This window comes from Xiphophorus maculatus, chromosome 10 (genome assembly GCF_002775205.1).
Source record: "Xiphophorus maculatus strain JP 163 A chromosome 10, X_maculatus-5.0-male, whole genome shotgun sequence".
In the NCBI taxonomy this organism is placed as follows: Eukaryota; Metazoa; Chordata; class Actinopteri; order Cyprinodontiformes; family Poeciliidae; genus Xiphophorus; species Xiphophorus maculatus.
The window spans coordinates 15,204,251-15,215,041 of NC_036452.1; the positions used below are offsets into that span (position 1 = coordinate 15,204,251).

At 42.2% G+C, this 10,791-nt stretch overlaps 1 protein-coding gene across 1 annotated transcript in view; it reads left to right on the forward strand.

Annotated features, from left to right (window-relative positions):
- wnt3 (Wnt family member 3) overlaps positions 1 to 10,534 on the forward strand; it is a 32,291-nt gene extending 21,757 nt beyond the window's left edge. Inside the window, exons 2-4 of the mRNA XM_005794738.3 lie at positions 1,071 to 1,312; positions 4,845 to 5,110; positions 7,634 to 10,534. Of these exons, the coding sequence (XP_005794795.3) occupies positions 1,071 to 1,312; positions 4,845 to 5,110; positions 7,634 to 8,113 (988 nt within the window). The 3' untranslated portion in view covers positions 8,114 to 10,534. The remainder of the gene's footprint in view (positions 1 to 1,070; positions 1,313 to 4,844; positions 5,111 to 7,633) is intronic.
- Positions 10,535 to 10,791: the final 257 nt, after the last annotated feature.

Below are 10,791 nucleotides of genomic sequence, written 5' to 3' on the forward strand. Positions count from 1 at the left end.
ATTCTCCGCTGCCCTTGCCTCCGATCCTGTTAGCTTTGTTCATGGACAGGACCTCAAGGTGTAGTCATGGAGGGGTGGGTTTTGGAACCTCATAATCTCATCTTTGCTTTATGTTCCAATATGAATCTGTCAGCATCTTTAAGTAATGACCTCTTTTGCAGTCAAAATCCTCTAAGTATGAGTCCAGGGCTCCCAGTTGAAAATGGATGACTACGGCATCCAGCAGCAAAGCACTCCAATGTTTTTACCGGAAATACATAGCCAGAGCCCAATAAACTGCTCTGGCTTGTTTATTTATTTGCTTGTTTGTTGTTGTTTTTTGTTCAGACTGCTCTGTCAATTCATTCCATATGGGGCCAGTGAGGGTAGGAAATAGGTTGACTCCAAACAGGAGTAACTGTCCATGTTAATTGCCAACATGAGTTTGATGTAGAGCTGTGCTTCTCAATTCCAGTCCACAGGCCCCCCTGCTCTACATGTTTTAGATGTGCCTCTATTCCAGAGCAGCTGATTCAAATGATTGCATGACCATCAAGTGCTGCAGAAACCTGTTGATCACCCATAGATTCAATCCAGGTGTGTAGCAGAAGGGAAACACCTAAAACATGCAGGGCAGGGGGGCCTGAGGACCGGAATTGAGAAACGCTGATGTAGAGCAACGCTGGTGAAAAGTGAGACCCATATGGGTCCAACATGTGTTGTCAAATTTGTACTGATTTTCTTAATGCCAATTTAAGTCCATGCCAAGACCCACGTAGGGGGTTCAGCCGTTTTTTGTTTGTTTTTTCAACACAAGTTATATTATCCAATCTAGGTGGGCTCCATACAAGAGACCTTTTGTAACCCCCAGGCTCACTAAATACAAATCCAGGCAAAATCCATACAAGAGAGGGGTTGGGGGCATTTTTTTTTGTCCAAGTCCAGAAAATCCTTTCATATTCAGCCCAACCATATTATCTCACTCATTCATTTTCTGGGAAAGTCACCAAAAAATCCAAGACTGTTCTTGTTCTGTAGCTGTCTTTTAAAAATGTTGACCCCCCTCCCCCATCTCTCGCTGTGTGACACAGGTCCCTGGCCCTGGGGCAGCAGTACTCGTCTCTGGGCTCCCAACCCCTCCTGTGTGGCTCCATCCCTGGCTTGGTGGCCAAGCAGCTTCGCTTCTGTCGTAACTACATCGAGATCATGCCCAGTGTTGCTGAGGGCGTCAAACTGGGTATCCAGGAATGTCAGCACCAGTTCAGAGGCCGCCGGTGGAACTGTACCACCATAAAGGACAACCTGGCCATCTTCGGACCAGTGCTGGATAAAGGTAGATCCTTAATACTAATTGTTTTCATAGACTCAATGTGTAAGTCTTTTACACATAGGGTCATGTAACAAACACAAGTTTCAATGCATGTTATTGGGGGTTTTTCTGTGGCAAAGAAAGTTCCACATTTCTACTTAGATGAAGGATAATAATAAAAGTTGTATAAAAATATTTTCAAACATAAAGAAGTGAGAAGACTAGGGTGTATTTGTATGAAGTCCCTTTTACTTTCATAAATAAGCCTCAGTCCACATTCTCCACCTCTGTACAACTAAATCTGAGTACAAATCCAACTGTTCTGTGAAGGCTCAGAGGTTTATTAGAGAAAAAACAATATCAAGAGTACGAGGTCTATACTATTGCTAATAATTACATTATCAACAATTAACCCAAATTTTAAGCAGTGTTTTGAAATTGAGAATTTTTCAGAAATATTGATTAGGATAACTGCAATACAATAATGTGTAACTATAATGAAGAATAAAGAACACAGCAGACAGATCAGGGATACAGATTTGGAGATGTTTAAAGCAGTGAGGTTGCAAGACAATTTTCAAACATCCTGCCACGTTTTTTGCCACAGATTGTCAATGGAGAATCTGAGTTTTGAAGTTTCAAAACTTGAAAATTGGTGATGACTGTCACTGACTATCTAATTTAAATAAACTTGAGCTATTTTGTAATATGAAGATTTCAGACACTGAATGTTGAAAGATTGTAGAAGAATGCCCCAAAAGAGATAAATATGTAATTCAAGTTAAAGTTGGATCTAGAATGTCCTGATGCAGAGGTGTGAATATAAATACACACTATACTTTTCGAATATTCTTTGTTAAAAGAAAAAGAACACTGAAGTTTGTGGGTGTAATCTGACGAAATGTGAAAACCTCATAAAAAAACATTTCAAGGCAATATATTTTGACTCTATTCAGACAGATATTGATTTGATCGATTGGCAAATTGGTGCAATAAGTGCAGTTGACACCCTGTAAAAAATATATCAGGTGCTTTTCCCTAACAGAACTACCGATATGGAGTATCCCTCACACAGGAAACAATAGAACCATGTCTTCTGCTCAAAACCCGGATTTTAAAGGTAGACGGTCCTGCATTGTGACTAAGCCTTCTGATTGGAAATGAATTAGCTTGTGTGTCAGAGGAGAGGGAAACAGGGCAGGAATGGGCAGTGTGAGCAGTCCAAGCTCTCCAGTCAAATAAAAGGGATAGGGGTGGCCAAATGAGATTACAGGCAACAGAAAAGGGCCTAGGGGCTCCGCTCAACCCCTACTGTGCATGAAGACCAGTCCGCTCCCCACACAGTCCAGCTCCCACGGACACCCCATTCACACGCCCTTTTGACTCTGTCATGAAAACAGCCTGAAAGGGGATCTCTCCAAATCTAGACCAGTAGATCTTTGGGATGAGGAAGCGAAGGAAGTAGCAAAGGAAAGACGATGAGTGTGTCTCTTTAGGAGTAAGGAAAAAGAAGGGAGTTCTGCAGACGTCCAACCTGTCGCCACCTTCAGGTGCACATTGGCGCTGCTGTTTGGTGAATGCCTAAGGAACCAGGGGTATAGATGCGGGGGGGGAAATGGGTGTATGCCATTTCAGCTCAGAGTGGAGGTGGAAATGGGTAGTTGGAGGGAGAGGAGGGGGAGTTAAGGGAATGCCAGCTCTGGGCAGAGCGGGGCTGTGGGGGCGCTAGTCGCTGGGTCCTTTGTGCAGATAATACAGTGTGACACAAGGGAAACAAAGGCGGATTGATGGGCCCAGCAGGTAGCAGGAGCAGTGCTGGCCTTGGTTGACAGCCAGAGATCCAGGGGCCCAGGGCTCATGGGGGCTTGTTTTCAGGGTCTGACTGGTCCTGGCAGGGCAAGAAAAGGAAGCCCAACCTGTAGACTGTAAAGTGCGCTAAAGTCTTGAGTCATCCCTTATTTCTACAAAATTTACTTCCAAAAGCACAGGCTGTTGTGAAATAGGTCTTGATCAATAGAGAACCCTGCAAAAGTATGTATTTTTAAGTCGTGCCAGAAAATCTTAATCTGGACCTTGACTGGGTTATTTAGCAGATAAATATGCTTTGATCTGAACAATCCCGTTGTAGCTCTGGCTGTGTGTTTGGGGTTGTGACCTTGCTGGAAGTTGAATGTCTGCAACAGGAATCTTCCAGGACGGCCCTGTAATTGGCTAAATTACGTCTTCCCATCACCTCTGATTAGGCTTTTTCTCTCTGCTGAACATTATGCTTCCCCACAGCATACTGCTGCCACCACAGAGATAGTAATATGTTTTGTTGTGCTCCATGAGATGTTCGAAGCTTGAGATTTTCTTTTAGAACCCAACCTTGTTTTAAAATTTTCCACATCTTTTCTCCCTGACTTGTGTTCCTTCACAGTACTGCTGGATTTATGACTGAGAATAAATTAAACATAGTGGGCTGCAAACAGTGCACAAACATGGCTATGGTATGAAAACAGAATGAATAAAGAGGACAACTTTCAAAGAAAATTCTCAAAAGACTTACAGGAAGGCTGGAGAACTGCTGATCAAGACCACTTTGCCTTCGTCTTTCTGTGCACTTCATAAATGGTTGAGAAGACAATAAAGATCTACTTGACTTGACTTGACTTTGAAGTCCATCTTTTTTGCAACTTTGCTTGGAGACATGTTGAGCATTAGTGAGGATTGTAAAGTGCCCCTTTTGGGTTTTCTCTAAAGTTGAGTCACGGAGGAATTCCTGGCTTTAGATGCAGCTGAAAGTTTGATTCTCTGTTCATGTTGAGGCAAAAAAACATAAGATCTGCCCTAACCCCTGTATTGGAGAGATCAGGCCACAAAGCGCTCCTGGCAAGTCAGCTATATGACACACTGCCATACTTGTGTGAGTCTATAGCAGATCTAATAAGGTGTAATGGCTGAGCTGTGGTAAGTGTGCTGTGATTGTGAAACAATGGTATCTGATTACATAATAAGCTGTTGCCTTGAAAGGAGGCGTAACTCCATCCCTTCAGCATCAGTAAGAAACGGGCCGACGCTCTGCTCGGTTTCACCTGAGGCCCTTGGGCTCCTAGCTGGGACGGGTGCGGAGGAGGAGCAGGGGGTGACAACATTCCTGAAACACTATCCAGATGCACAGCAGCACACCTAGGGGATGACAGGAGGTCACTGAGCTCCCACTCAATGCCGGGGCCTACCTGACACCACAAAGGGGAGGTTTCAGGGCAGGGATTTATCCTTGTTGCCACTGATGTAAACAAAATTGTAAACAAAAACTGTTAAAAAATTAATACAAAAAAGGAGAGTTTTCTTTGAGCTACTTGTTTTTCTTTTCGTTTTTTTCCTTTGGCAAATACCTGCCCATAAATGTGCTGCTTCCATAGATAAAATGCTGTGTTAAAAGGGTTTTGCCTGGAGGGATCCTTTTCAATGTATCTGTCTGGATGTTGGCAGCAGCTTTGTCCATGTTTAAATCCAAGATTGACACTCCTCTCCTTTTTCTTCTACTCTGCCTATCTTCGATTGTCTCCTTCAGCTACGAGAGAGTCTGCGTTTGTCCATGCCATAGCCTCTGCCGGTGTTGCCTTCGCAGTGACCCGATCCTGCGCCGAGGGCACGTCCACCATGTGCGGCTGCGACTCACACCACAAGGGGCCACCGGGCGAGGGCTGGAAGTGGGGCGGCTGCAGCGAGGACGCGGAGTTCGGGGTGCTGGTGTCAAGGGAATTTGCAGATGCCAGAGAGAACAGACCGGATGCTCGCTCTGCAATGAACCGGCACAACAACGAGGCCGGACGCACAGTAAGCACATGCAGAAAGAGTCACTGATAGGATTTGACCAATAAAATGTAAATGTGTAGTACCGAATAGACTTAAGTTGGGTAGGCTTTAAACAATACTTCTGAGTGTATAATGCCTTGAAAAAGTTTTTTGCTTTACAAATTCCTTCTTTTTTTTTACTTTCTTTGTCAAACTTAAACATTTCAGCTCACAGACTTGGCAATGCGTCTTTTAGATCACAGTGGAGGAAGTTTAGCCCACTTGGCTTTGCAGAATTGTTTTAATTCAATCACATTTGAGGCTTCTTAAGCATTTATAGCCTATTACACCAAACTGTTGAGCCCATCATTTGAAAATAGAAAAGAGTGTGCCACAGCTGCAAACCAAGTCCTGGCTATACACCTTTCCTTCTTCAGGGACAAGGACACCAATGAAGTAATCAAGAAAGAAAATCCATTATAGGTGGTAGAATACTTGAGACGGGGTCAAAGGTTCACTGTCCAGCAGTGCATCCAATTTGACTGAACTTGAACTTTTTGGCAAAGATGATATGGGCAAAAATGTACATTTCGAATTGTTGCTGTTGGAGACGTACTCCACAAGACATCCATTTGTAAATTCAAATGCAGGTCAATGTATTTGCTGAAAGTTGAACTTAGTTAACTTAATTTAACTTCAAGAAACGTTTAGGCCACTTTGAAGATTAAAATAATGAGCTGCTTGTGAAGATGATTTATGCGGTAAACACTGCAGTTTGGGATTACTAGCTGTTCATGAGATGGGCAGGGATTTGCTATTTGACTCGTCCGCACATTTCCGAGACTGACTGAAATTGAGCTCCTGACTTTGAATGACTGGCTAATTACTCATTTAAACAACAGTCAGCCCCACACCTTGCCTTTCATGCTCGGTGTTCCAATGAAGAAGAAGAAGAAAAAAATTCCCCCAACAGTCAAATAACCCGAGCGAGTTGACGGTGTAAGAGAAAGGGTATCAACTCAGACTTAAAACATCACCGGCTGCCGTCACCGCTGGGGGAAAACAGGCCCTCGGCTGCTCGCTCTGGGGCAAATAGAGGGACCACACGGGAACAAGGCGACCCTTTGATCTGAGCACACCGGAGCAGTTAGACGGGCCACAGGAGATAACTGAGCAGCGCTGCCGTCAGAGGCCTCCAGCTCTCTCCACCTGGTGCTCTCACGCTTCATTGTTTAGCCCCGAGGGCCTGGGACTTTATCTCAGCATGACAAGCTCACATCGTGATGTCACCAGTCCACCAGTGCACGACCACCTGCTTTCCGCCCTAGCTGGGGGAATTCAGCTGCTAAATATATCTGCTAAATTAAAGCACAACTAAATCAAAACACAAAGGTAAAATGTGCCCTGAGGGAAAGCACGCTGACTTCAGAGAGAATTAGCTGCAGCACAAAGCATCTGTGCTTCACAGCTGCCTGAACCCTCAGTAACATACAGCCAGTGGCTCATTTTTATTTCGCAGAACAGCACTGTGCAAGCTTCAGACAATAAACCGCAACGCAACCTGCTGATTCTAAGCAATGGGCTGCTATGGAGATTCTCATGGTTTTACATTGGATTAAAACACCTCAGCATTGTGTTATTAACACAAATGTAAAAATATAACATATTTTATAAAGTTTACAGTCTAATGTAACATTTAGATTTTTATATCTCCATTTTGTTAGCTTTGACTAACTTTACAGCCAACAAAACGTGACAGTCTTACATCCTATACAAACATAGAAGAAGAATGTTGACTTGATTTTTGCCCAGCAAATAGTCTTTGACACCCCCCTCAAGCAGGATAAGCCTAAAATTAATCATTGCTAAAGAATCCAACTGCTCTCTATTCAAGAATATTCACAGAAAGCTAAGTGGAAGGAAAATGTCTGCTAAAAAATGTACAATAATCACAGCTTCAAGAATCTTGTGATTTAAACTTAACAAAACCAGGCAGGAAGAGTTAAATACAAGACAACTCTGGAAGAAGACCAGGTAGATCCTTCAAAAGATTTCCCTCTGAGGTGGCGGTTCACCTTCCAACATGAAAAAGACTCAGAACATAAAGTTAGATGTATAATAAAATAGTTTACATAAAAACGATTTATGTACTGCTATATTGGCCCAGTCGACACCCAGAACTCAGTCTAATTGGGAGTCTGTCCCTACAGTCGAAAATGAATGTTGAGCTATCTTGGAAAGTCTAAAGATGTGCAAAACTGGTGGAGACATATTCTAAAAGACATGTATTGACAGGCCTTCTGACAAAATCTTTAGCAGGCAGATGTGACCGACAAAGTCATATCTTCATATCTTTTTTGTATATATCCTGAGATCGTGGGGAGGCATATCTCTGGATAGAGGTTAGCTTGTCCCATAGAAATCTGGCAAAGACTTTTTAATGAGACCTGGAGAGAAACAGTTCTGGGTCAAATCTGAGGTGCTTTTGTGCACTGCTGTTTCAATTGGTCAATGACATCCAAAATATAATCCCACAAACTAATAACTGCCTTCTGTGTTTCTCAGACCATCCTCGACCACATGCACCTGCGCTGTAAATGTCACGGCCTTTCTGGAAGCTGCGAGGTGAAGACCTGCTGGTGGGCACAGCCGGATTTCCGCACGCTGGGTGACTACCTGAAGGACAAGTACGACAGCGCCTCAGAGATGGTGGTGGAGAAGCACCGTGAGTCACGGGGTTGGGTGGAGACCCTACGAGTGAAGTACAACTTCTTCAAGCACCCCACTGAGCGCGATCTGGTTTACTATGAGGGCTCGCCCAACTTCTGCGAGCCCAACCCAGAAACGGGATCGTTTGGGACGCGCGACCGCGTCTGCAACGTGTCGTCACATGGCATCGAGGGATGTGACCTCCTATGCTGCGGCCGCGGCCACAACACCCGGACTGAGAAGCGCAAGGAGAAATGCCACTGCATCTTCCACTGGTGCTGCTACGTCAGCTGCCAGGAGTGTGTGCGTGTCTATGATGTACACACATGCAAATAAGAGGCCTGTACTTTAAGGCAAACTGACTGCTGGACCTTCTACCCTAACCCCCGTGTCCTGCACAACTTCCCTGCAGACGCAGACACATTCTGCATACCGGTCAATAACCCACTCAGACACAAACTTAGGCTGTAACGTCCGGAGCCAAGCCAGGGTCAGGTACAACAATAAAAACAGAGCTTAGGTCAGTTTAGTTTAGTAATTCCTTGGGTTCACTGATTTACAGTAACCCTGGTGTTTCTATACACCAGCTGTATAACTGGAGTTAAAAGATTGTCAACATCTTGCAATATTCAGATGCAATATTCATCCATCAGCGCTATTAACAGTACAGTCATTAAATCACTTTGGACGTATCAGACATTTACACTTTCTGTTAACATTGTCACAGGAAATGGAGGCCTACCACTGAAATATTTTTAAAAATGTTGAACAATTTGGATAAATGAATAAATAAAATCATTATTAGAAAACCTTTAGTATTTACTGTAAAAGTAAGTACTTCTAGAGTATTTACTTTTAAATACTCTAAAAGCAAATACTTTTAGAGTAAAGTAAAAGTACTTTGATATTTGTTTGATCTAAGTTATTTAAGCGTGACAAATTGAAGAAATCTATAAGGCAGCAAATATTTCTCCACCTCAGTTTTTGCACATTGAACAGTACAAATACTTATAATAAGGTAGTTAAATAATAACATGGCACAACAGTAAACATTTTGAATTACTTTATGATTACAGTTTTTAATCTTTGAAACACTTATGGCAATAACCTGACATCATGATCCCAACATTAGGAACCTGTGACCTAAACACTCAGCAAACTTATGATTTGTTTTATTAGAATATGAATGTTGCATTTATTCTACTTTTCAGCTGATGAAGTGATGCAGAGTTTTAAGATTTTAACTTCTAGTTTGTTTTCTAACATACTTTATTTCCTGATCTGAGGAACACGATCCATTTAATCTCTGTTTTTACTGAAACACCTGACACTCGCAGGGCTCCGTGATGGATAGTTAAAGGTAAATCAGAAACAACAAAACAACTTAGTCCTTATAACCCCTGCACTGGACTACCTGAAAAACTTCACTCATGGGAAGCAGTTGTGCCACTTTCAGAGCCCTCTCCCCCGTGTCTTTATTTATTTCCCTCCTCTATGCCAACATGATGTTTGTGGCATGTATAGAAACACATAATGCAGTAAAACACACCCTTCTTCCCAACTTACACCTCACTTCTCCAGCTTTTACGTACGTCTAAAACTAACATGACATCCTATGTTATTCTTCTGCAACCCAAACGTCACTTTTTAACTACTGAACTGAAAACAGTAGGCAGACGCTGACGGTGCAACAGTCCTGTCTACTGTAAACTACTGAGCTGATTGAGTCCTTTCCACTGGACCAGTCAACTACGAATTCTGAAAGATATATATAGATATATAGATATACTGTATGTACACGCTACAGTGTGAGGTTTATAGCCCTGCATTTCTGAATTATGGCCATCGGGATGGGACTGAAGGTATGCAGGAGGGCGCATGCGCATTTCTCATCTCCAACATCCCCACATGGGTTTATGTATGCACTATTCCAACAACTCTAGGTGGGAATACAGAAATAATAAAAAGTCTGCAAAGTTCTTATGAATAATAGCTTTGTTGCACTTTCCGAGGGCGAGTTTGACCTGTAAACTGCTCATGAATCCATGCACCATACTTGAGTCGAGCCTTAGCGCGTTTGATTACAGTTCATCAGGTTCAACATAAAGATTTGTGTCTAAAAATAAATCTGATTCAGTAAAAACAAGAGGACATGTGATGACACGTGGAGACCAAGGATTAGGGAAGCCTCTGATTGGCTGTCATGTCTCTCCAAGCATTCCTTCATGTTTTTCCCGTCCTGAAGCATTCAACAGGTCTGATTTATGAAGCTGTATCCTTGTCTGTGCTTCACCCCAAAAAACATGCCTGCCGCACCGTCGTGGTAACGCTGAGGGAGCATGCAGGAGTTCAGCAGAGGAATGGATTTAACTAAGGTTAAATTAGGAGATCACTAAGGGAAAATGAGGTCATTTGTGCGGGAAAAGATAAAAAAAAAAAAAAAAATCATTTTGTGATGGTTCCTCATGCTTCTTATAAATTATACCCACCCTGTATAGGCTGTCCTCTCTGTGTGACGTAGCTTAGCATATTTGTGTCATCTTCTACCTGGATGTACCTTTCCACTATTCAATATCCCGACTTTACCCCCCTGCTATATCCAAAGTTTTGTACAAATGTTTTAAAGTGAATAATTCCCTTTTTATTTTATAATCGTAAATGTTATGTTTTTATAAATATTATTTATTATACAATGTATATATCTGTATGACTGAACTAAGATTATATATTTGAAGAAGAAAAATCTGTCTGTCTCGTGTTTCTTGATGTTTCCATCGTCAGATCAATATCTTCACTTGTCAAGTTGATATTGGTGTATTTTTAAAAAAAAATTTTAACAAAATGACAGCGCATTTTTCAAACTAGGACCGTATTTCCAGGGTTCCCACACAGTTCAGGTTTAAGTATGGGGAAAAATAATGTAAAAATATTAGCAACTTTTATTCCTACTTTTATTGTCTACATGATAAATATTTGAATTTATAAAAGAACATGACTCTAATCAGAAGGTTTTT